At 38.9% G+C, this 27,289-nt stretch overlaps 1 protein-coding gene across 2 annotated transcripts; it reads left to right on the forward strand.

Moving 5' to 3' along the window:
* Positions 1 to 1,685: 1,685 nt before the first annotated feature.
* Positions 1,686 to 26,711, forward strand: LOC139170528 (complement factor I-like). Of its 2 annotated transcripts, XM_070757884.1 has the most exons (14): positions 1,686 to 2,070; positions 2,229 to 2,484; positions 3,588 to 3,738; positions 8,688 to 8,860; positions 11,412 to 11,522; positions 11,639 to 11,743; positions 12,850 to 12,876; positions 13,526 to 13,552; positions 16,291 to 16,326; positions 16,681 to 16,784; positions 19,432 to 19,538; positions 22,666 to 22,943; positions 24,143 to 24,244; positions 25,953 to 26,711. In XM_070757884.1, the coding sequence occupies exons 1-14, from the start codon at positions 2,014 to 2,016 to the stop codon at positions 26,168 to 26,170; spliced, it is 1,752 nt and encodes a 583-aa protein (XP_070613985.1). In that variant the 5' UTR covers positions 1,686 to 2,013; the 3' UTR covers positions 26,171 to 26,711. The 2 variants fall into 2 exon arrangements, with proteins under 2 accessions (XP_070613985.1, XP_070613986.1); XM_070757885.1 differs by lacking the exon at positions 13,526 to 13,552 and having other exon boundaries at positions 1,718 to 2,070.
* The last annotated feature ends 578 nt before the right edge of the window (positions 26,712 to 27,289 follow it).

Here is a 27,289-nt window from a genome sequence, read left to right on the forward strand (position 1 = left end):
GAAAATAGTTTTGAAGAAGAGGCAAAAAAATCTTAAACCCCGGGTTCGTATCTAGAAAAGTTTGTATAACGAGGAGTTCATAAGACGAGGTATCACTGTATTTTATTTCAAAAGACTAACGGGGCAGTCATTTTTTTAAAAAAACCCAAAACGTTCCCCTTCGTTAGTCATAATAAACCATGCAATAGAACAAGAGCATGGCCTGTGCCTCTAGTTATGAGATCCAAAATTACAGAAAAGGGAGGGAGGGAAGATGGGTAGTGGAATAAGATGTGGCTATTCAATTTTGACCTTACCAAATATCTGGTAATTTTCAAGTTCCTTTAGGATTGATTGATTCTCTCTTTTGAAATAGCAAATCTCTAAATAAAGTGCACACACATCTCGATAGATGAAAAACTGAAGGGACTAACACTAGATAACTTTAATATTAAAACGCTTGAGACAATGTGATATTTTACGGCATCATTTTATCATATTTCATACAAAGTAAATATATCAAAGGTCTTTTATTAGTCTCAGCAACCTGAAGCAATTCCTTGCCATTATCCTGTTACTTATTACTCAACATTTCCTGGGAAATTCATTGTTAGACTACCATATTTGTTTTAAATTTTGCAATACGAGAAGGCAAGAAAGACTAACCTTCCCCTTTTCAGCGAAAGATAGATTAAGTCTATGCAAAAAGGAACACAACATTGTATTTCTCTCCACTTCCTTTTTGCCTCTATTTAAAAATTCTAAATGTTATAAAAAGTTATAATTTCTCCCTACTTCCTTTTCACAATCTGCCTAAAAATGAAATTAATCTTATAACACTGGTTTTATTAGGATGATCATCAATCTCATACAAATAGTGCTACACTAATTCAATTTTAATGCAGATAAGAATCTAATGGATGATCCTACATACTTGCTTGATCTTCCAGGGTTTCATAATTTGATTTGTATTTTATTTATTTATTCATTCATTCATTCATTCATTCATTCATTCATTCATTCATTTATTTATTGGATTTGTCTGCCGCCCCTCTCCGGAGACTCGGAGGGGCTAACAGCAACAATAAAGCAGTGTACAATAGTAGTCTGATGTTAGAAATAATTAAAAGCCCATTAATATAAAAAAAACAAAAAACAAACATACATACATACATACATACCATGCATAGAATTGTAAAGGCCTAGGGGGAAGAAGGTCTCAATTCCCCCATGTCTGACGGCAGAGGTGGGTTTTAAGCAGTTTACGAAAGGCAAGGAGGGTGGGGGCAATTCTAATCTTTGAGGGGAGTTGGTTCCAGAGGGCCGGGGCCGCCACAGGGAAGGCTCTTCCCCTGGGTCCCGCCAAGCGACATTCTTTAGTTGACGGGACCCAGAGAAGATCCACTCTGTGGGACCTAACTGGTCGCTGGGATTCGCGCGGCAGAAGGCAGTCCCTGAGATAATCTGGTCCGGTGCCATGAAGGGCTTTATAGGTCATAACCAACACTTTGAATTGTGATCGGAAACTGATCGGCAACCAATTTTAATGCCATTCTGCATTATTTCTTCATCTCCAACATAAGGAAGAACTTATTTACATTTCTTTCTTTTCTAACACACCTTTCTATTCCAAGGATCTGAGCAACTAGCTGACCAAACATAATCTTGTTACTGTTCATTATGCAAATAACAGCCAATCATGATTTATCTATTAGGGCTGTTCTACAGAGGCACATGAGGAAGTGCCTCTGTGCAAAAATGAAAGTGTTGAGGCAGGATTTGAAGGATTAAGCACAAAATAGTACCTTTGTACTTGGCATTTTCTTTATTATTACCTTTTCTTTGACTTAGCGTGAAACTGAGAAGAATCTTTTCAAAAGAGTCAAGAATTCGGGAACTACCACAGTAGAGAGGGACTTACCCTCATTTCATTATCATATTTTAAATATTTGTTTATAGTTAAAAATTAAACAGAGGCATCTAAGAGGATTTGAGAGCAAGAATCTCTTCTGGGTCTGCAGATAGTTCTTCATCATGAAACAAGGATCAGTTCTTTTGTTTATATTATACCTGTCGCATCATGTACAAGGGGTAAGCTTTTATTTTAATTAAAATGGTTGAGAGACTTTCATTACTATATGTTAAGGTGCATTTTAAGCGGTTAATAAACTTCCTTGTGAAGTATATTTTTAAAAATCTTAAGGGAATGAGTTAATTTCATAATTTCTGTTTTCTATTCTTTTTCCTAGCAAGAAAATTACTTGATAGAGGAATGTTTGAAGAACAGTTACACAGACCGATCTTGTGAGAAGGTTTTTTGTCAACCTTGGCAGACGTGTATAGAAGGAACCTGTCAGTGTAAAATACCTTACCAGTGCCCCAGAAATGGCACTTCAGTTTGTTCCAATATCAAAAGAAGCTTCCAAACATACTGTCAACTCAAAAGTTTTGAGTGTCGTCAAAAATACAGCAAATTTTTGAACAGGGGCACTTGTAACCCTGGAGGTAAAAAAAAACCCACCACTTGTTGCTGCTGCTTTTTCAGCTATCACTAGTAGGAGCAGACAAGCTTTAAGATCGAAGTACAATGTAGAAGTATTTTCATTAATGATAGGTTCTTTGAGTTATTCTGTTTCACTCTGGGCCAAATTCTAGAGATTACTATATATTTCCCTTTCATACGTCTGGTTTTCTTTCATAAATGGCTCATACAAGAGTAGGATTGTAAGAAGTGGGCTACTAAAATGAATTGGAGGGATGGGGACTGTTCACTCTTGACAATCAGATGATAACTCTCCACGATTGACCTCTCCAGATTCCTCAGAGGCCAGTAAGGGGCGTACATAAGTGCACTGATGTGCCTTTCGTCCCCTGTCCAATTCTCTCTCCTTACCCCTTCTATCTTATATATTCTCTCCTCTATATATATTCTCTTCCTATCCACTTCTCTTCTTTTTTACTTCCTATCTTTATATATATTACCTAATGTCTATTCTCTCTCATATGTATTGTATATTGGACAAAGAATAAATAAATAAATAAATAAAATAATTCTACTAAATTCATATTTTTTTAAAAAAATATTCTACTGGAATTTATTTTTTTTGACAAATGTATATTTTTGTAAATATTTACATAACAAGTTGTTTTACTGTAGCATTAGTGCCTTACTGCTGTAGATTAGCCAATTTGTAGTTAATACAGTGATACCTCTACCTAAGAACGCCTCTACTTACAAACTTTTCTAGATAAGAACCGGGTGTTCAAGATTTTTTTGCCTTTTCTCAAGAACCATTTTCCACTTACAAACCCAAGCCTCCAAAACTGTAACTGGAAAAGGCAGGGAGAAGCCTCCGTGGGGCCTCTCTAGGAATCTCCTGGGAGGAAACAAGGCCTCCACCCTCCCTGTGGTTTCCCCAATCACATGCATTATTTGCTTTTACATTGATTCCTGGGGGGGGGGGGATGCCTCTTACAACCTTTTCTACTTAAGAACCTGATCATGGAACAAATTAAGTTCATAAGTAGAGTTACCACTGTAAAATCAATCTCTGTCTTTGGTAAGGTGTGTAAACATGTATATTAATATATTTTGCTTTATTTTCTAGATCAGTTTGATGTTCTTTTCAGTCATACAAATTCAAGCTCAGAAGGAATTGTTCAGGTTGAACTGAACAACTCAAATATATCATATATATGTGGGAAAGGATTAACCATGACTGAAGCCAACGTGATCTGCAGACATCTTGGTTTTGATATGTAAGATTCTCTAATACAGGGGTGCCAAACTTGATTTCATTGAGCAGGGTTGTGTTTGACTTTGGGGAACCAGGGTGGGCATGACTATCTCAACATCACTCATGTTAAGGGTGGTCCTGTGGTGGCCCAAGTGCTCTGCCAGTGAAAACAGACTCCTATGCTCTATTTTCAGCTGTTTTGCCCTCCTGCAACTCTCTTCCAGTAAAAACACAGTTGGGAGTGCCTCCCGCGGCCCTTGCGAACTCTCTTTTAGGCTGCGATGTCCTCCTCCAATCCTCTGCCAACCAAAATGGACCTCAGGAGGGCCTCATGTAACCCTCCTGAGCTTAGTTTTCACTGGCAGAGGTACCGCAGGCTGGTTCTTCACTGTTTTCAGGGCAGTTCTGCAGGTCAGATCTAAACACCCCACGAGCTGGATCCAGCCCTTGGGCTTTACTTTAATAGAATAAAATACTTTTTTTGCTAATAATTTTAAATAAAAAGTTAATTACCTAGGACTATGGATTGCCACTAATTGTAGCACCATTAAGAAAGACAACTACAATAAGTTAATCAATGAAATGGACAAAGGTTTTTCCAGATGGTCAAAGCTCCCACTTTCTATAATGGGGAAAATTGCCGTAATTAAAAGTAATATACTCCCTAGATTTTTATACCTTTTTCAAACTGCACCCATTAAATTAAACAGGACCTTTTTCAATAACCTACACACAAAAATTCGCAAATTTATATGGACAAAAAAAAAAGGCCAGAATAAAACTCAAAAACCTACAAGACCATAGATCAAGAGGTGGATTCAGGTGACCAAACATGGAACTATATTACCATGCCTCAATTGTGAATTTACTGAAAGAATGGATAATACTAAAAAACTCTAGAATATTAACACTTGAAGGCTTTGACCTTCAATCCAGGTGGCACACATGTCTGATGGCAGACATAGGTAAAATACCAACATACTTTAGGTCACACTACATATGAAAAACCTTAATTAACACCTGGCACTTCATTTAAAAAAAACCATTATCTCTGTATCCCGAAATGGATATCCCCAACAGAAGCAATTATATACCCAAATTCATTAACCCCTGACAAAATTATAACATACGACCAACTGTTAAATGAAAATAATGATCTAATCCCTAAACAAAAACTCGTGGAAAAAGGTATTAAAGTGGATTGGCTACATTACCTACAAATTAAATCAAAATATAATGAAGATAAGAACAAATTAGGCTTTCAAAAAACCAATCTTCTTGATAAGATTATTTTCGGCCCACAAAAAAAAAACAAATATTAAATAAAATATTATTTAGAGAACAGTAGTCCTTCCAATATCTTCCTTTTAAAAAATAAATGAAAATATATAATGCATCAGCTTTATATATCTTCCCTTTAAAAAATAAATGAAAATATATAATGCATCAGCTTTATCCAATGTGTAGATTTACAAACATCATTAGAAAAGCACAATCTGGTGAAGCTATCATCTAGATATAAAATTTCAGTCTCTTTACTTCACATAGCATCAGCAACCTTTGTGGGGCCAAGACCCTCGTTCAGTCTTGTGTGTTGCAGTGAGTTCAATATTCAAAAGTTGGAACGGTCAGAAAAAAAGAGTTGGGACCAGAGCAGAAATGCGTGATTAAATTCATGTGCAATCCACAACCCGAACAAATAAATGTTTTGTAGCAATCACATAACTCGGAAAAACATGATATTTTTAAAAAAGAGAAACCTCTTATTTTATTTGATTCTATTTTTTCCTCTCAAATAATTTCCTCTCAAATAATTTCCTCTCAAATAATAATAAACAAATGCCTGGAGGCTGTTGGGGCCTGGATGGGTGTCAACAGACTCAAACTCAACCCGGATAAGACGGAGTGGCTGTGGGTTTTGCCTCCCAAGGACAATTCCATCTGTCCGTCCATTACCCTGGGGGGGGGAATTATTGACCCCCTCAGAGAGAGTCCGCAACTTGGGCGTCCTCCTCGATCCACAGCTCACATTAGAAAACCATCTCTCAGCTGTGGCGAGGGGGGTGTTTGCCCAGGTTCGCCTGGTGCACCAGTTGCGGCCCTATCTGGACCGGGACTCATTGCTCACAGTCACTCATGCCCTCATCACCTCGAGGTTCGACTACTGTAATGCTCTCTACATGGGGCTACCTTTGAAAAGTGTTCGGAAACTTCAGATCGTGCAGAATGCAGCTGTGAGAGCAGTCATGGGCTTACCTAGGTACGCCCATGTTTTACCATCACTCCGCAGTCTGCATTGGCTGCCGATCAATTTCCGGTCACAATTCAAAGTGTTGGTTATGACCTTTAAAGCCTTCATGGCATCGGACCAGAATATCTCCGAGACCGCCTCCTGCCGCACGAATCCCAGCGACCGATTAGGTCCCACAGAGTGGGCCTTCTCCGGGTCCCGTCAACTAAACAATGTCGGTTGGCGGGTCCCAGGGGAAGAGCCTTCTCTGTGGCGGCGCCGGCTCTCTGGAACCAACTCCCCCCGGAGATTAGAACTGCCCCTACTCTTCCTGCCTTCCGAAAACTCCTTAAGACTCACCTTTGCCGTCAGGCATGGGGAAACTAAACATCTCCCCTGGGCATGTTAATTTATACATGGTATGCTTGTGTGTGTGTTTGCTATTACATGGGGTTTTTCTTAAATCGTTAAATATTTTAGTTAATTGGATTGTTGTGACTGTTTTTATTTGTTGTGAGCCGCCCCGAGTCTTCGGAGAGGGGCGGCATACAAGTCCAACTAATTAATAAATAAATAAATAAATAAATAAATAAATAAATAAATAAATAAATAATAATTCACTGCAGGTGAATGAGGAAGAAGTAGTTCTTTATTGGTGATTTATAGAAGAAACTATTAACACAACCAAAAAAATAAAATCCCAAAGAAGAGAATATCCAAAGCACATTGCTGAATTACCGAGTGCTTTGTGCACTATGAACCTGATTACTTGTTGGCAAACATTCCATTACCCAGTTACTAACATCAATGGCACTGATCATGTTACCTAGTAATAAAATACCTGCCAGCAAACAATTAAACTTACTGAATAACAAGGTCTCAATAGAAGAAAAAAATATTTGCTGCATATTTTGACTTGGAAGGTAGCACATATCCTTCATGAGGCTGATTTGTTGTTGTTAATGTCCAAATAGATCATTCTTGTTTTCTTTCTCTTTACAGTTATCTTTTTGTTTTATTATTTTTATTTATTTATTTATTTTGTCCAATAAACAATGTGGGTTTTAGTGGGTATACTGTATATATCAATATACACATAGTAAAATGCATGATGAAGGTTATAGAGGAGATACTCATAGTAAAATACAGTGTTCCCTCGATTTTCACGGGTTCGAACTTCGCAAAAAGTGTACATCACGGTTTTTCAAAAATATTAATTAAAAAATACTTTGCGGGTTTTCCCCCTATACCACGGTTTTTCCCGCCAGATGACGTCATATGTCATCACCAAACTTTCGACCACCTTTAATAAATATTCTTTTAATAAACTTTAATAAATAAACATGGTGAGTAATAATCTAAATGGTTGCTAAGGGAATCAGAAATTGTAATTTAGGGGTTTAAAGTGTTAAGGGATGGCTTGGGATACTGTTCATAGCCAAAAATAGTGTATTTACTTCCGCATCTCTACTTCGCGGAAATTCGACTTTCGCGGACGGTCTTGGAACGCAGCCCCCGCGAAAATTGAGGGAACATTGTATATCTAAGAAATAATAGAAAAGAAGATATAGTAATAGAACATATCAATGGAAGAATAGAAGAAGAGATATAGGAATAGAAGAAAGGTATAAGAGATATAGGAGAGCAATAGGACAGGGGACGGAAGGCACTCTAGTGCACTTGTACTCGCCCCTTACTGACCTCTTAGGAATCTGGATAGGTCAACCGTAGATAATCTAAGGGTAAAGTGTTGGGGGTTTGGGGATGACACTATGGAGTCCGGTAATGAGTTCCATGCTTCGACAACTATTGTGTACCATCTATTTCCAGTTTTATTCTTCCCTTTCTCCATTTTTCATTTTTATGTGCAATATTTCTTTCTTTAAACTTCCTTCCCCATCTCCCACCTGCTTTTTTTCCTCTGGTCATATCATTATTCTGTCTACGTCTGGGGATGAGGTTTGATTGAAATTCGTGATAATTTTACTTTTGGGGAAAACATTTCTTTTGCACCCATTGTTCTTTTTCCCCACTGTGATATGTAAGATAATCTTAAATAAGATAAATGCCCTAAATCATAGATAATGATAAATAATAGATGTACTGCTCATCAGGTGGAAAAATAAAATTTAGTAATTAAGTGATTCATCTAATTTCGGAATGCTGGGACATGAACATTTGAATATATAGTGATACCTCATCTTACAAACGCCTCATCATACAAACTTTTCGAGATACAAACCCGGGGTTTAAGATTTTTTTGCCTCTTCTTACAAACTATTTTCACCTTACAAACCCACCGCCGCCTCTGGGATGCCCCACCTCCAGACTTCCGTTGCCAGCGAAGCACCCGTTTTTGTGCTGCTGGGTTTCCCCTGAGGCTCCCTTCCATGGGAAACCCCACCTCTGGACTTCCGTGTTTTTGTGATGCTGCAGGGGAATCCCAGCAGTGCAAAAACAGGTGCTTCGCTGGCAACGGAAGTCCGGAGGTGGGGTTTCCCATCGAGGGGAGTCTCAGGGGAATCCCAGCAGTGCAAAAATGGGCGCTTCGGCTGGCAAAAGGGGTGAATTTTGGGCTTGCACGCATTAATCACTTTTCCATTGATTCCTATGGGAAACATTGTTTCGTCTTACAAACTTTTCACCTTAAGAACCTCGTCCGGGAACCAATTAAGTTTGTAAGACAAGGTATCACTGTATCTGATTTTATTTTTTATTTTATTTTTTGCTGACTTGTACAGAGGAGCTGATAACAAAGAATTAATTGAGCCAGAGGAAGACCTGGATTCCACTGAATGCCTTAAAGCAACTTGCAGAGGGATAGAGACGAGGCTGACCGAATGTGGCTTAAGGAGAATGCGTTTGACCACTGTGAAGTTGTTGGCTAAGGTGACATGCAGTAGAGGACAGAGAGGTTGGTAATATATTTATATATATAGTTAGTCATTTCTGATATTCTAATTTGAAGTTAGAGACAAAAGTAGTCTGCAGTAAAATATAATGCAAAATGATGATTTTCAGCCCTCCAGTGATTGATATATTCTTTACTCTCTTGCGTTAGAAACATAGAAACATAGAAGTCTGACGGCAGAAAAAGACCTCATGGTCCATCTAGTCTGCCCTTATACTATTTTCTGTATTTTATCTTAGGATGGATATATGTTTATCCCAGGCATGTTTAAATTCAGTGACTGTGGATTTATCTACCACATCTCCTGGAAGTTTGTTCCAAGGATCTACTACTCTTTCAGTAAAATAATATTTTCTCATGTTGCTTTTGATCTTTCCCCCGACTAACTTCAGATTGTGTCCCCTTGTTCTTGTGTTCACTTTCCTATTAAAAACACTTCCCTCCTGGACCTTATTTAACCCTTTAACATATTTAAATGTTTCGATCATGTCCCCCCCTTTCTATTCTGTCCTCCAGACCAGTGTTTTTCAACCAGTGTGCCATGGCACACTAGTGTACCACGAGACATGGTCAGGTGTGCCGCGAAGCCCAGAGAGAAAAAAAGCAAGAGAGAGAGAGAGAAAGAAAGCAAGAGAGAGAAAGAGAACAAGAGAGAGAGAAAGAAAGCAAGAGAGAGAGAAAACAAGAGAAAGAGAGAGAGAGAAAGACATAGAGGGAGGTAGGGAGGGAGAGAGAAAGAGAGCAAAAAAGAGAGGAAGGAAGAGAAAGAAAGAGGGATGGAGAGAAAGAGAAAGAGAAAGGAAGGAAGGAAGGGAAAGAGGGAGGGAGAAAGAAATAGAGTGAAGGGGTGGAAGAGAGAGAGAGAGAATTTTTTTGTCCAAACTTTTTTTAGCCCGGCCCCCCCCCCCTCCGTGTGCCCCAGGGTTTCGCAAATGTAAAAAATGTGCCGCGGCTCAAAAAAGGTTGAAAATCACTGCTCCAGACTATACAGATTGAGTCCATTAAGTCTTTCCTGATACGTTTTATGCTTAAGACCTTCCACCATTCTTGTAGCCCGTCTTTGGACCCGTTCAATTTTGTCAATATCTTTTTGTAGCTGAGGTCTCCAGAACTGAACACAGCCTGGATTTAGTTATCCTCCTGTCAAGAGACAATCAGCATTCTTGAGTTGCTGCAATGATCTGGCCTTAGTAGGGGGTTTTGTGAGTAGATGTGTCTGAATCTTAATTGATTGAATTAGAAGAGGGCATTATGGTCAATGACTTCAATCTTCTCTTCTGCCCTTCAAAGCAGTGAAGGGCTACCAATTTTTTTACTACCACACTGTGCAGGACGCCCTGCATTTTCTTTCAAAATCTTTCAGTGCAAATTGGGTGCTTTGGGATGGAGCTCCATTTTCTCTATCTCACTGCGTTCCCTACCCTCCAGTCCGGCCAGCAGCCCACCCCTGTCTACAAGCCAAAATGAAAAGATATCTCTCCAGTGTTCGCTTAAATTTGTTCAAGGAAGATGAGTTACTACTTCCCCCATTAGATAATTCCATTGTGAAACTGGTCTTCCTCTCACAATTTTCTCCTCTAAAATTTAACTGGTGCTTTCCAGAGGTGTTAACACAATTGAGCCACAAATTTCTTTTCCTAAGTGAGACATTGGTTAAGTGAGTTTTGCCCCATTTTATGACCTTTTTCTTCCCATAGTTGTTAAGTGAATTGCTGTAGTTCTTAAGCTAGTAATAAGTGAATCTGGATACCTTATTGACTTTGCTTGTCAGAAGGTTGCAAAAAGTGATCACATGAACCCAGGACATTGCAACCATAATAAATATGAGTCAGTGGCTGAAGTTTTATTTATTTATTTTATTTATTTATTAGATTTGTATGCTGCCCCTCTCTGAAGACTCGGGGCGCCTAACAACAATAAAAAGACAATGTAAACAAATCTAATATTAAAAATAATCTAAAAACCCCAATTTAAAGAACCACTCATACATACAAGCATACCATGTATAAATTCTATAAGCCTAGGGGGGAAGGGAAAATTTCAATTCCCCCATGCCTGACGACAGAGGTGGGTTTTAAGGAGCTTGCGAAAGGCAAGGAGGGTGGGGGCAACTCTAATATCCGGGGGGAGTTGGTTCCAGAGAGTCGGGGCCGCCAATGAGAAGGCTCTTCCCCTGGGTCCCGCCAGACGACATTGTTTAGTCGATGTGACCCGGAGAAGGCCAACTCTGTGGGACCTAACCGGTCGCTGGGATTCGTGCGGCAGAAGGCGGTCCCGGAGATATTCTGGTCCGATGCCATGAAGTTTGATACGCAACCATGGAGATGCTGATATGGCTGTGTGAAAAATGTTCATGTCACTTTTTTCAATGCTGGTGTAACTTTGAACAGTAACAAAACAAACTGTTGTAAGTTGAGGACTACATTTAACTGAAGGTAATGGGACCTATGTAATATTCCAGCACATTTGAAAGGCAACATGATGGAGTAATTCGATTTAGCTGTTTTATTTTCCACACCATGATTAACAAACTATTTTTAATTCTGCATGTCAGATTGCACAGACAGAGAATTCCGCTGTGTCAATGGGAAATGTATCCTTTCGAGTAGAACATGTGATGGAATGAATGACTGCGGTGATTTAAGTGATGAATTATGTTGCAAAGGTATGTTCCTTCTCTACATGTCTCCGTTCAATATGAACATGTGTATTTATTGTATAGTATTTGGCCTAACTTTTAATAAACCCTTCCTTACTATATAATTATTTCTTTTCCAACAGCTTGCAAAAGGAAATCTTTCCATTGTAACTCAGATGTGTGTATTCCAAGCACCTATGTGTGTAATAATGAATTGGATTGTCTAACAGGAGAAGATGAACACAATTGTAAGCATTGCTTTCTAAAATTATCTATGGCTAGGCTAAAAACCGTAATTTCTCACATGGGTATAAACACTTGAATAAGTTTCAGATATATTAGGTTAGAATCAGCTATTATGGGTATTTAAAGTAGCCTATAATAGAGGTTTTCGTATAGCAGTGATGGAGAACCTTTTTTCGCTCGGGTGCCAAAAGGGTACACGGGTGTGCCCACACTCATAATGCAATGCCCTACACATGTGCACAACCCTCCTGCTGCCCCGCCATGCACAACTGGGTTACTCACTGAACAATTGCAATGATCCACTTAACAACTATGGCCAGAAAAGTTGTAAAATGAGGCAGAACCCACTCAACAAATATTTCACATAGCTACATAATTTTTGAGCTCTATTATGGCCATAAGTCAAGGACAACCTGTATATCATCGGTCTATCATTAGACTTTCTAGAAGGATGACATCACAATGGGCATCCACTAGGTTTCTCCTTGTCCTTCAAATACCAGTAGCTCCCAAGGGAGAAACAAGGCACAGGTGAATGTCAGTGGAGTAACCATCAGTAATGAAGCGAATAGGCCAGATAAATTTCATAGTTTAGAGCAGTGTTTCCCAACCTTGGCAATTTGAAGATATCTGGACTTCAACTCCCAGAATTCCCCAGCCAGCTGGCTGGGGAATTCTGGGAGTTGAAGTCCAAATATCTTCAAGTTGCCAAGGTTGGGAAACACTGGTTTAGAGATCCAAATCTCTGGTTTATAGAAATCTCTGGTTTTGATCACAGAGTCCAAATTCCCTAACTTCTCAAGGGCAACGGTGGCTGAAAGTATGCAGAACTGATCAAGAAAACCTGACAAAGATTTCTTTGTTTGGGGAAAACCTGATTACAGAAGGCTGGGATATTATGCATTTTAATATAACTCACATGGGATTTTACTTGGAATGAATACAATCACTTTTTAAAAAAAAAAGTTTTATGGTGCTAATTTTAGTAGGTGGGTTGAACCAAGCTGGTTCACTTCACATCCCAGACTGCGTATGTAATTTTGTATAAAAATTGCACTTTTTAACATTTTAAATCATGTATTTGTTGGTTTATGTTTGTTTTCATTAGGTAATAAAACTGAAGGAACTAAGGAAGGTAAAATTATTTGCATGTTTTTATTCCTCTAGTTATTGTTTTGGTCTTAAATGGGATTGCCTCTTTATCATTTTAGCTCTTTGTTGGAAACCACTTAATGGGGGTGGAAACAAAGTGATTGTTATCTGGGGTAAATTGTTCTGAATATTTTTATTAAGTTCTATCTGTGTCCTTGGAAATATTGACTTGAAAGGGAGCTTTGGATATGTTTAAAAAGACATATAAAATAAATTTCATATGCAATAATTATAAAAATAAAATTTTACCCTGTCTTATATTTTTTTGAACCCTGAAATAAGTGCTTGGCCTTATTGCCATGCACTGAAAAGCTCAATTGGGCTTATTATCAGGGGATGTCTTATTTTAGGAAAAACAGGGTACACCCCCACCCCCACACACCCCACAGTGGAGATTTTGGCTTTAAAATCCAAGATTGATATTCTTTTTATACCATAAAAATAACTACGTGAATTTTGTTGTATGCAGTTTATTTTTTATTACTCTCATACTGAACCTTAATTGTACAATAATTTTCTTTATCTACTTTTCAAGGTCATATTTTTGACACTATACTTTGGTGTTAAATAAGATGTAAAAAGCAAATAATAAGAATTTCACCTAAATGTTAACTATTATTCTACTTTAATAGAAACCAAAGGAAGAAAAGGAAACAAAGGTAAATTTGGCCATAGAAAAAAGTAAATGTAGACTGTAAAGATAATATCTTACTGATACTATTATTAATATTATATTATTATTATTATTAATAATAATAATAATGTTAGTAATAGTATTAGTATAATAATAATAATAATATTGTATAATTAATATTAAAAATTATTATTAATAATAATATAGTAGTAGTATAATATTAATATATTAATGATAATACTAATATTAGTATCAATATCATGTATATAAACAGTGTTATTTCTTTGTACACTACCAATAGCTCTTGACAAACAAACAAACAAATAAAATATCATCATTCTGTAATTTTGTGCTCTTTCATTGTCTACATTGGGACAAATAAATTGGGAAATAGTATTTATGCTTCCTGTGTTTTAAAGGTGAACACATCAATAGGTAGACAAAAACAGGTCTGCATTAGCTCCATATGCTCTACTGTTCACAGACTCTTAGGTAGTTTGGCTGAATTTGATGAAACTATTTCAGAATCAAAGTACAGTGATACCTTGTCTTACAAACTTAATTGGTTCCGGGATGAGGTTCTTAAGGTGAAAAGTTTGTAAGACGAAACAATGTTTCCCATAGGAATCAATGGAAAAGCGATTAATGCGTGCAAGCCCAAAATTCACCCCCTTTGACAGCCGAAGTGCCTGTTTTTGTGCTGCTGGGATTTCCCTGAGGTTCCCCTCCATAGGAAACCCCACCTCTGGACTTCCGTATTTTTGTGATGCTGCAGGGGAATCCCAGCAGTGCAAAAATGAGCGCTTTGCTGGCAACGGAAGTCCAGAGGTGGGGTTTCCCAGTGAAGGGAGCATCAGTGAAATTGCAGCATCGCAAAAACACCAAAGTCCTCGAAACCCCACTTCCGGACCTCTGTATTTTTGGGTTGCTGCGATTTCACTGAGGCTCCCCTCACTGGGAAACCCCACCTCCGGACTTCCGTTGCCAGCGAAGTGCCCGTTTTGCGTTGCTGGGATTCCCCTGCTGGGATTCCCCTGCAGCATCACAAAAACATGGAAGTCCAGAGGTGGTGTTTCCCATAGAGGGGAGCCTCAGGGGAATCCCAGCAGCGCAAAAATAGGCGCTTCGCTGGCAACAGAAGTCTGGAGGCAGGGCATCAGTGGCGGCGGCTTGGGTTTGTAAGGTAAAAATAGTTTGTAAGAAGAGGCAAAAAAATCTTAAACCCCAGGTTTGTATCTCGAAAAGTTTGTATGACGAGGCGTTTGTAAGACGAGGTATCACTGTACTTGTAATGCTGAAAACCCAATAAGGATTCAAAGAAGGTATTAACATTCTACACAAGGAGATATTTAATTATGTGAACTTCTGGCCCAGAGAGTCTCCAACCTTGGCAACTTTAAGCCTGGCACACTTCAACAGAGTTTTGCTGGCTGGGGAATTCTAGGAATTGAAGTCCGCCAGGCTTAAAGTTGCCAAGATTATAGACTCCTCTGTTCTAGTCTACTGCAATCCTAGCAACAATCTCAGCAGATGATACTCTGCTGCAGTCTTAATCCACTACTTTACCTTTAGGTTTTTTAAAAACAGATGTTATGTGCAAGTGGAGACCAACTCTAATTATTAAATGCATTGGCTGCCAATTGGTTTCTGGAAGCAATTCAAAGTGTTTGTTATTATTATTATTTATTGGATTTGTATGCCGCCCCTCTCCGCAAACTGGGGGTGGCTAACAACAATGAAAAAAACAACATGTAACAATCCAATTAATAAAACAACTAAAAACCCTTGTTATAAAAGCCAAACATACACACAAACCTACCATGCATAACTTGTAATGGCCTAGGGGGAAGGAATATCTTAACTTCCCCATGCCTGGCGATAAAGGTGGGTCTTGAATAACTTGCGAAAGACGAGGGTGGGGGCTGTTCTAATCTCTGGAGGGAGTTGATTCCAGAGGGCTGGGGCCACCACAGAGAAGGCTCTTCCCCTGGGGCCCACCAAACGACATTGTTTTGTCGACGGGACCCGGAGAAGGCCAACTCTGGGACCTTATCGGCCGCTGGGATTCGTGCGGTAGAAGGCGGTTCCAGATGTATTCTGGCCCAATGCCATGTAGGGCATTGTAGGGTTGTATGTAGGGTTATGACCTATAAAACCCTATATGGCATCAGGCCAGAATACCTACGGGACCGCCTTCTGCGGCATGAATCCCAGCGACCGGTCAGGTCCCAGAGAGTCGGCCTTCTCCAGGTCCCGTCAACTAGGCAATGTCAGTTGGCAGGGCCTAGGAGAAGAGCCTTCTCTGTGGGGGCCCCAGCCCTCTGGAACCAGCTCCCCCGGAGATTCATCCTGCCCCCACCCTCCTTGCCTTCCGTAAGAGTCTGTAGACTCATTTATGCCACCATGGTTGGGGCCATTAGATTCTTGCCCCCTGGCCAATGAATGTGCCGAGAGAAAGTTGATTGAATGGGAATGACTGTTTTTAATGGTTTTGGTTTTTAAAAAAAATTATATTTAATTAATTGGATCTGAAATGCTATACATTGTTTTATTATATGTTGGGAGCCGCCCCAAGTCCTCGGAGAGGGGGTGGCATCAAAGTCCAATAAATAAATATCAAAAAGCCCAGAAAAGCCACATAAATGGAACAGTTTACTGTGAACAAGTAATTGTTCAATTAAAACAATTTATGTATATTCTCTATTAGGGAAATTTCTTTTCCAATACTTTCAAGTTAATTGTAATGTTTTTATTTTCTTGCAGAAGACTCAAATCAAGTTAGAGAGTCCATGGATGAAGGTAAACGTGGAGATAAATTAGTATAAAACCTCATATTTTAAAATTAATCATTTCTTTTTTCACATTTTTAAATTCTGGGGATATGACTATGTTCAAGTAGGGTTATGTACATCAGTTGAATGTAAAGCAATTTGCTAAACTGAAATATCTATTCTTAAAGTGGCTCTGAACATAACTCAATTTTTCCACTTCTCATTAAAAACTTACCATATTGATTTACAATGGACATGTAGGATAACCCTCTAAAATTAAAAAGAATTGTGGAAATAGCTAATATTATATCTTTAATAATAAAGGCATTAAAAAAACCTTAGCGTATGAGAGTTATGACACTGCTTATTTGTTTTATTAAAGAAAGAAAAAGGATAAAGACTTTACTTCCTGGAGTATCTTGCGGCATTAGAAACCACACTGTTACTCGCCGGAAGAGAATCATTGGTGGATTTACTGCACAACCGGTAAATGCAAAAGGGTACAATACAGGTAGTCCGCACTACAACTATTCATTTAGTGACCAGTTGAAATTACAATGGCAATTGAAAAAAGTGATTTATGACCCTTTTTCACATTTACAACTCAGCGGTGAAATCTACTTCCCTTCCCTACCGGTTCGGAAGTGCGTGTTTTTTCACTCTCTGTGCATAAGCAGAAAGCTTTACTCATGCGCAGAGTGTAAAAAAGAAGGGAATTGTGATGTCCGGGAGAGCGGGAGGTGCCTTGTGCTACTGCCACCACCGGTTCTTCAAACCACCAGTGGCTGCCGCTACCGGTATACCCATACTGGGGCATAACAGTAGCATTTCACCACTGTTACAACTGTTGCAGCATTCTCGTGGTTATGTGATCAAAATTTGGATGGTTGGCAACTGGCTCGTTTTTTGACAGTTGTAGTGTCCCGGGGTCATGCAATCACCTTTTGCAACCCTCTCAGAAACAAAGTAAGCCCGGATTCGCTTAATAACCATTGAACTATCTGTTCACAACTGCAGTGGATCGCTTAACAACTGTGGCCAGCAAAGTCGTAAAATGGGGCAAAATCCATTCACGGTCTCTCTTAGTAAGGGATAAAGTGGTACCTCTACTTACGAACTTCATTCGTTCCATGACCAGGTTCTTAAGTAGAAAAATTTGTAAGAAGAAGCAATTTTTCCAATAGGAATCAATGTAAAAGCAAATAATATGTGCGATTGGTGAAACCACAGGGAGGGCGGAGGCCCTGTTTCCTCCTAGGAGATTCCTAGAGAGGTCCCATGGAGGCTTCTCCCTGCCTTTTCCGGCCCTGTTTCCTCCCAGGAGATTCCTAGAGAGGCCCCACAGAGGCTTCTCCCCACTTTTTCAAGCCCTGTTTCCTCCCAGGAGATTCCTAGAGGCCCCACAGAGGCTTCTCCCCACTTTTTCCAGCCCTGTTTCCTCCCAGGAGATTCCTAGAGAGGCCCCACAGAGGCTTCTCCCTTCCTTTTCCGGCCCTATTTCCTCCCAGGAGATTCCTAGAGAGGCCCCACAGAGGTTTCTCCCTGCCTTTTCCGGCCCTGTTTCCTCCCAGGAGATTCCTAGAGAGGCCCCACAGAGGCTTCTCCCTGCCTTTTCCAGTTACAGTTTCGGAGGCTCGGGTTTGTAAGTGGAAAATGTGTCTTCAGAAGAGGCAAAAAAATCTTGAACACTGGTTCTTATCTAGAAAAGTTTGTAAGTAGAGGCATTCTTAGGTAGAGGTACCACTGTATTTTGGGCTCAGGTTTGTTCATAAGCCGAGGACTACCTGTAATCTAATAATCGTTCGAAAAGAGAAAATCTGGAGACTATAACAAGTAGTTAATTATCACGTTATAAAAGTCTTTAGAGATTCTCAGTCATCCAGGTCATGGCTGACCCGATGGTGCTTTTTCAGGAGACAGCTGGTAACTTGCATTCTTTTAGGGGGTTCTTACAAGTTGTCTGCAAGGAATATAAATCCCTCCGCCATCTTGTCAGGCAAGCAGGGGTTGCCGCTCATGCTGCTCCCAGTGTGCTGCGTGCATAGCTTCACATCTCTGGTGTGCATGTGTGCGTATCCGAGCGACATTTTGTTTCTGCAATATCTTCCAAGGGGACAAGCACGTGCATGAGATTTCAGTGACTTTTTTGCTTACGCGCATGCGCCGAAGCAAAAAACCCGAGTCTATGGAGAGGGGCGGCATACAAATCTAATAAATAATAATAATAATACATAATAAAATCTCTCACATGTACTTCATGAATGGTGTGATTGCATCAACTGTACTGGTAGGAAGCCGCTACTGCTGTCAGAGCTGAAGAAGCTGCTTGGATGAGAAACAGAATGTCTTGAAAAGAAGAAAACAAGAAAGACCAGTTGCCTGTTATAGTTTCAATCTTTAGATCCCTGTTTTCTTATTTCTCTCTTCTCTCTTTCTCTAAAATAGAGAGCCAGAATGGACAGCACAAGTAAAATTAATGTTCTGTAATATTTGGAGAATTGGTATTTATTCTACAACTTTGCTGTCCTTGTAGATTAAATAAATCCACTGATGGATAAATTGTAAGAGATTGTTGGGTATATATAGTCTCCCTTAATTTTCAAATTCAGCAAAAAAACATGTGATATATATGTGTGTGTGTGTGTCACGTGTTTTTTTGCTGAATTTGAAAATTAAGGGAGGCTAGGATAGATCTATCTCGGCCTTATTTTGGCATCATCAGCTAGCCATACCCACTGGGACTTGAACCTGCAACCTTTGCCTTGTAAGGCAGAGAATTTTCCTCTAGGCTACAGTATCCAATCCCTTCAGCTCTGCACCAGGGAAGGGTTACATAGTTTTGTGTCGAATCATATGACGAACAAGGACAGAAGCACCAGCATGAAGATGACGAGTGGGACCTCGTCGAAACGTCGCCAGAAATTTCCAAATCCTACACGGGAAGAAACCCGAATATACCAAGACCGAAGTTATAAGCTTCGTGCTGCTGTAAATATAGAATGTATATTTACATATATATAGAATATATATATGTACGTTTTTATCAAAAACTTTTCTGATTATTAAAAGTGTATCTGTAATAATCCAGATAGTTACATTGATTTTCTGTGGTCTTTCTACCCCTTTTTAATAGCTTGAATTTCCTTGGCAAGTGGCCCTTAGAGGCGAAGGGCATACAGTGAACTGTGGTGGGACGTACATTGGAGGCTGTTGGATTTTGACCGCTGCACACTGTGTTCGGTAGGAGACCTTCTGAATTACCGGTATTATCTATCTATCTATCTATCTATCTATCTATCTATCTATCTATCTATCTATCTATCTATCTATCTTATCTATCTATCTATCTATCTGATTTCTATGCTGCCCTTCTTGAAACGACTAAGGGTTATAACTCCTTAAAATTTTAAATTAAGCTGATTGGGACTTTCTTATAGTGATGATTAAAGGAATATAGGAACTTCAGATAAAAATCTTATACTGAAACCATGACAGCCCAACTATTGTTATTTACGAAAGTTTCTTTAAGAAATATATTCAAAGTTACTTACGTGGTTCTGGAAATGTAATAATAGAGTATCAAATTCTGCTTGTAACATGTATTTGGGACAGTGGTGGGATTCACAAATTTTTACTACTGGTTCTGTGGGTGTGGCTTGGTGGGCATAGCTTTGTGGGATTGGCAGGTAAATGATATTGTAAAAACTCCATTCCCGCACCACTCCAGGGGAAGGTTACTGCAAAATTCCCATTTCCTCTCGATCGGATGGGACTCGGGAGACAGAGAATAGATTGGGGGAGGGGGAATCATAGGTAGTATTTACTGGTTGTCCAAACTACTCAAAATTTCCACTACTGGTTCTCTAGAACTGGTCAGAACCACTAAATCCCACCTCTAGTTTCAGAGGAAGAAGGTATGGCTGTTCATATTTGCTTTTAACTTGTGGACCTACTATATTTTTCGAAGTATAAGACACACCTTTTTCCTCCCTAAAAGAGGCTGAGAATTTGGGTGGGTCTTATACTCTGAATGTAGCTTTTTTCCCCAAAGCTTTTTTATTTCAACCCTAACTAGGTGCAAGCTCTTTCATTGTTATTCTCTGCGGAGAATGTTTTCCAAACCCCGTTTTTGTAGGGTTTTTTTTTCATTGCTCTACTTGCTTCGAATGTTTCTTTCCAGCCCTTACCAATTATTTTTAATATTAGATTTGTTTACATTGTCTTTTTATATTGTTGTTAGCCGCCTCGAGTCTTCGGAGAGGGGCGGCATACAAATCTAATAAATACAAAATACAAATACAAATACAAAATAAGTGCTAACAATGTTCCCAGTTCTTACCTGCTTACAAGCTCTTTCATTGTTACTCTCTCTGAATAAAGTTTTTTTAAAGCTCTAACCGGGAGATAAAATAATGTGCTGAAGTTGAGCAGACTAAAGACGCTTGCCAGAAGAATCTGGTAAGCAGATTCTTTCCTCTACGGTGCGTCTTATACTCCAGTGCGTTCTTATACTCCGAAAAATATGGTACTTTCAAGGTCCTTTGGATGATGTAGAGTTGTAGTTGAATGTGGGATAGAGGCAGGAAAGCCATCTCAAAGTTCAGTATATAGTGCTTGTGGGATTAGACAAGTAGAGACACAGATAAGGGTGCTTGCGTTTAAAGCATCTGTGTACAAATCCTTACTTATATGCACATACCCATAGAGAAGGACTGGGGAATTATGGCCCTTTAATGATTTGTTGGAGACTTCAACTCCCACAATTCTGGGAGTTGAAGTCCACAAGTCATAAAAGGACCATAGTTCCCCACCTCTGACCTAGAGCATTGAGTGCTCTGGTAGTACTTCAGAAGTGACTAAATACAAACTCTCTAATGAATGTTAGAAATATTGATAAAAATATCTATAAAATCCTGAATTCACGAAGTTGAAAAGGGTAAAATGTCCACACTATTCTACTCTTTTTCTTAGTCCAGGAATCCAAATTAATTACTCCTAATAGAAGGTCATGTAGCCTCCACTTGAATACATTCAGCAAAGGAAGAGCTCACCACAACTTTGGCTCATTGAATCTACCATCAAAGTGAGGGATGGGTTCTAACTTACCTAGCTGCTGGTTCGCTTCCTCCCGTGCTGCATAGATGCGCCTAGCACAAGGACACATGTGCAGTGCCAAAAGGTCCGATATTTTTTAAAAGCCAATAACAAGATGGTGACCGCTAGCACAGTGCTGGAAATTTGGCTTCTTTACATGCTCAGAAGAAAAAATATTTTAAAAAAATTAATTAAAATAACAATAATAATAATTTTTACTACTAAAAAGATGGTGGTGCCCATGGACTGGTTCCATGACATCATTGTGATGTCACCAGGAAGTCGCTATTGGTTTGGGCAAACCGGTCCGAACTGGGAGGAACCCATCTCTGATCAAAGTATTCCTATTGTGGGGGATTTTCTTTCATGTTTACTAAGAATCGGCCTTCCCATCAATTGGGTAAAGCATCTCTCTAAAAGTGGAAAATAACTATATAAAACTGTTGTGGTTGGCTCTGGCCCAGCTCCTGCCCCAAGGAATGTGGAGGTGGATGCAGGGGAAACATCAACATGTCATAGGCCTGTTTTATTGCCGACAGAGTCAGGTAGTGCAGTTTCCTCGGACGAAGAAGAAGGTGGGGGTGATTTGGAAGAGGGGGGCTTGGCACACAGTCCAGGAAGCCAATCTCCATTATCTTCGGTCGATTCGGATGAAGAAGTGTTAGACCCACGCATGCGCAGAGTTATGCATAGAAGAGACCAATTGAAGAAATATTACAGGAGATAAGAGAGGCCACCTGTGTTTGGGTGGGGCTCCAGTAATTAGAGCTGCTGATATAAATAGCAGCGTGCTGGCTTGGGCCATTGTGGAAGATTATCTGATTGTTGTTCTTCAGGACTGTGCCTTGCTGTTTCCGGACTTTGTTGATTTTTCACGACTTTGAAACCAAAGCAGAGCAAAGTGTGTGTGTATTTCACTTCGTGGAAGAAGAAGGGCTGTGACGTTTCATCACAGCTGCTAGCTAAGTACTTACAGACTGATTAAGGGGATTGTACAGACTACCAGATTGTTTGGGGACGAGTGCTCTTTGCAATACAAAAAGGGTGCTTTGTTTCTTTTGAATTTTTTTGATAAAGAACATTGTTTTTGAACTTTCAAGTGTGTGTGTACCCTTGAATTTTCGGGTGACTCTTACCATAGAGCCCGGCAGAACATAAAACCATTTCTTAGTCAACTCAAAATCTAATTGGAGCCAGATTTACTTTCATATCAAGTCATATTTTAAACAATATTTCCCTTCCCCTCTTTTTTTTTCCTTTTCCTGTTTGCTAGGAAGAGCCGTCTCCATGTTTATAAGGTTTGGACAGGGATATTAGACTCATTAAGGTTCGATAGCAGGATAGAAACATATTCTTTAAAGGACATGATAATACATGATAAATATAACTCCAAAACGTATCAAAATGATATTGCTTTGCTGGAGATGAAGACGAAAAACCCAGGGACTCCATGTTCTCCACCTGATACTGTGCCAATATGTGTTCCCTGGTCACAATATATGTTCAAAGGTGGTCAACAGTGTAAAGTATCTGGCTGGGGACTTGATGCAGGTAATTAATGCTTACTATTTGGTGAGACTATAAGAATGTTTTCTTTGGAGCGAATATGCACATAGATTATTTATTTATTTATTTATTTGTCCAATACACAATACATATTGAAGAGAATAGACATGTAGTAATATATATAAAGAAAAGGATAGAAGAAAAGATATAAAAATAGAGGAGAAGATATATGAAAGGAAGAAAAGATATATGAGATAAAGGAAAGGCAATTGGACAGGAGACGAAAGGCACACTGGCGCAGTTATGTACACCCCTTACTGACCTCTTAGGAACCTGGAGAAGTCAATCGTTTAGATAGGTTAGCACCTATCTAAACCCCAGTGGCTATCTAGGTTCCATTTGGTGACCTAAAAATACGGTGGACCTTTTATTGGCAATGTTGTAATTGTTGATTGGGAATCATCTCGAGTTTGATGTAAGATGGGTGATGAAATAAATAAAATTTACTAGGTACAAGTAGTCTTCACTTAATATCTGGCTACTGTTTGAAGTTATGACTACCACAACAATACACAACCACATAACAGATACAAACTAAAAGTAAACCCTCCAAACTTGACTGTAGCCAAACAGTGCCGGCTGGCGGGACTGTGGGGATGGGCCTTTTCTGTGGCAGCTCCGGTCCTCTGAAACCAACTCCCCTCGGAAATTCACACTGTCCCCACCTTCCTGGCCTTTTGAAAGGCCTTAAAAACATGGCTTTGCCAGCAGGTCTGAGGTCATTGAGCGACAGCATACTGTATTGCTCTGGCCACTAGCTATGAATGAATGATGGATGAGAGTCTTTTTTAATTCTGGGGTTTTGAACTTTGTATTTCCGTTTTAACCTTGTATGCCACCGTTAGTCCATCAGGAGAAGGGCGGCCTAGAAACTGACATAAGAAGAGTGAGTGAGTGAGTGAGTGAGTGAGGGAGGGAGGGAGGGAGGGAGGGTGGGAGGGAGGGAGGAAGGAAGGAAGTGCAAAATGTAATATTCTAAAATAGGATGAAAAGAAATGCCTTACAATTTTGAAAAAAAGCATACATGATTTTTTTTTTAAATTAATTACTGTCACAAAAAGAATTGGATCAATTAAGTCAATTTGAATTTTAAAACATAAGAAAGATTTGACAACCTGCTGGAAATATTTTTGTAATTAAGCTTTGGTATTGATTTATCTGACTCTTTCCCACTTCTTGTTTAGAATCCACAAGGCAATATGTTCTTAAGTGGGGTTATATTAATCTAATGGATAACTGTTCAGAAATCTACAAGAATCGATTTTACAGTGGAATGGAATGTGCTGGTGAGCATGAAATGTATCATTCTTACTTATATTCTGATACAATTACCTAATAGAATGGGCCATCAAATGTTGGTCTCCGATCGAAAATTTCAATACAGTGTTCCCTCGATTTTCGCGAGTTCAAACTTCGCGAATAGCCTATACCATGGTTTTTCAAAAAATATTAATTAAAAAATACTTCGCAGGTTTTTTTCTATACCATGGTTTTTCCCACCCGATGACATCATACATCATCGCCAAACTAATAATTTTTGCAAATAAATAACAAAAAAAATAATTATTATTCATAAATAATTATGTTTATAAATATCAGGATTACTAAGTGTCTTATTCAATGGTGAATACCAATAATAATGGTGAGTAAATTGTTGTTAACGGAATGGGAAATGGTAATTTAGGGGTTTAAAGTGTTAAGGGATGGCTTGTGATACTGTCCATAGCCAAAAATGGTGTATTTACTTCTGCATCTCTACTTCGCGGAAATTCGACTTTCGCGGGCGGTCTCAGAATGCATCCCCCGCGAAAATCGAGGGAACACTGTATTACATATATCATCCCAATCTAGGATGCAACCCTTTCTCAGCCATCACAAACCAATTATGGATAGGTAATTTAAAACATTTTTTGGAGGAAGAATTTGGGTTTTCTTCCAGATTGACATTGTTTTGATTTAGTATAGAATTAAGGTTCACATATTGAACTAGGGATTTGAGATCTGAGTTCAAGTTTACCGTGCCACTGCAGCATTGACCATTCTCCAGCCATAGAATCTTAACAATGACATTGAATCAATTACTATCAATTCAATCATAACCTCTCAATACCTCACAGGAGGGTTGGTTGTGGCAAAAACAGGAAAAAGGAATCTTTTGTATATACCTTGAATTCCTGGAGGAAAGACAAAGTGTAAATCTCAAACAATAATAAAGTAAAATAATAAAATGAGTGATACAAATAGTTTAACTGAATGAATTACAAATACTTTAGATTATTTTTATTTATTTATTTATTATTAGAGTTGAAAGGGACCTTATAGGTCATCAAGTTCAACCCCCTGCCTGAGCAGGAAATCCTACATCTCCCCAGCCAAATGGCAGTCCAATCTCCTCTTGAAAGTGTCCAAAGTTGGGGAGTACACAACCTCCGCTGGCAGGCGGTTCCACTGGTTGATCGCTCTCACTGTCAGGAAATTCTTTCTTATCTCCAGGTTGAATCTTTCCTTGGTCAGTTTCCAACCGTTGTTCCTTGTCCAGCCCTCTGGTGCCCTGGAAAACAGTGTGTCCCCCTCCTCTCCATGGCAACCCCTTAAGTACCTGTATACAGCTATCGTGTCCCCCCCTAGCCCTTCTTTTTACTAGACTATCCATGCCCAGTTTCAGCAACCTTTCTTCGTATGACCTGGTCTCTAGTCCCTTTATCATTTTAGTTGCTCTTTTCTGCACCCTTTCTAGAGTCTCTATATCTTTTTTGAAGTGTGGTGACCAGAACTGGATGCAATACTCCACGTGCGGTCTGACCAGGGCCTTATAGAGTGGTATTATGGCCTTATAGAGTGGTATGATTGTTATAAATCATGGCATACAACTAATACACTGCATATACGCAGTAGTATGTTTTCAGTGGATGACCAGCAAATATGTGAAATTCTGTTTAAAAATATAAAATGAATAATGTTCACAGGCAACTTTTTTTGTTTTTCTTATTTCAGGTACGGATGATGGTTCTGTAGATGCCTGTAAAGGTGATTCAGGAGGACCTTTGGTTTGTTTTGACTCTAACAATGTGGGATATCTTTGGGGTATTGTGAGCTGGGGTGAAAACTGTGGTGAAAGGGGACATCCTGGTGTTTATACAAAAGTGGCACACTACTATGATTGGATTGCTCGACATACTGGAATAAATCTCATTGCCAAACATAATTTGTGATTGTTAGAATGCAAACATTTACCAGCATTAATGAAACAAGGATCAACTTTAGGAAACTGGTGGCTCCTATACAATTTGAAATTTTGCTTTGCTGTTTGTGATTTGAATTAGTCTTGACTCCTGGCAGCTGCCTAATCCCTGTAATTTTGGTAAAATTTCAGAAATTGTTTGCCATTGCCTCTTCATAGGGGCTGAAGCAAAGTTGACTGATCCCAGGTTGGCGAGGTGGCTTTGTGCCCAAGGCAGTTTCTAGCCTGATGCTTTAACCACTGTACTAAATTGAAAATGGTAAAATTATTTGAAACATCTTCCTAAGTAAATACATACTATATATAAAAGTAGAGTTTAAGCTTGTTAAAATCTCTAGTACTTAGAAATTTATTTTAATATGGATTATGCCCCAGAAAAAGAGCTCTGAGGACATACAAAATTTTACATTTATGGCTTTCAAACCTTGCTGACTTTTTAGAAAAATCTGCTCTATTTTTTATGTACTGTATTCACTTTGTACATTCAAATAAAAAAAGATGCATGCAACAAACAATGAGTTTCTCATTAGTTTTGTTTTGTATTAAGAACCACTAATAAGGCATGTTAGTGATATAACAATATTAAAAATATAAAGACACACCCTAGAATATAAACATAAAGCACCACTATATATACTGTTTTCCATATCATTTAAATCCAGAATGTGAAACATACCAAACTGCACATATTTCTTACAAAAATGCAGAACACATTATGGACAGTATTTCACATTCTGGAATTGTGGAGTGGCCCCTTATGGCACTGATTGAAAAACATGTTTGCCATTATTTAGAAATGAGCAGAATAAGGCATCGCAATTTGATAGCATCTGCTGAAAAAGATTAAGAGCTCTGGAAAGACAATGACAGGTAAAAACAGCTTTTTACTTGCAAGGCAGTAGGATCAATGTTTCTCTCTTCTTTCTTATTTAAAATGGCAGAGAACCTAAAGTGATGTACAGCTATATACATTTCTAAGACAACTAATGTAATTGCATATAAATGGAAAAAGACAAGCCAAACAGAAAACAAAAAGAAGTTTGACAGGATTAAGATGTTTTTTCTTTCAGCAGTGGACTAATAACTACAA

This window comes from Erythrolamprus reginae, chromosome 7 (genome assembly GCF_031021105.1).
Source record: "Erythrolamprus reginae isolate rEryReg1 chromosome 7, rEryReg1.hap1, whole genome shotgun sequence".
Taxonomy (NCBI): Eukaryota; Metazoa; Chordata; class Lepidosauria; order Squamata; family Dipsadidae; genus Erythrolamprus; species Erythrolamprus reginae.

Excerpts from the sequence above, each read along its gene's own strand:
- LOC139170528 (XM_070757884.1), top strand. The coding sequence starts at position 2,014 with ATGAAACAAGGATCAGTTCTTTTGTTTATATTATACCTGTCGCATCAT. Across the intron at positions 2,071-2,228 it reads TGTCGCATCATGTACAAGGG|CAAGAAAATTACTTGATAGA; the intron begins GTAAGCTTTTAT and ends TCTTTTTCCTAG. Across the intron at positions 2,485-3,587 it reads GGGCACTTGTAACCCTGGAG|ATCAGTTTGATGTTCTTTTC; the intron begins GTAAAAAAAAAC and ends TTTATTTTCTAG.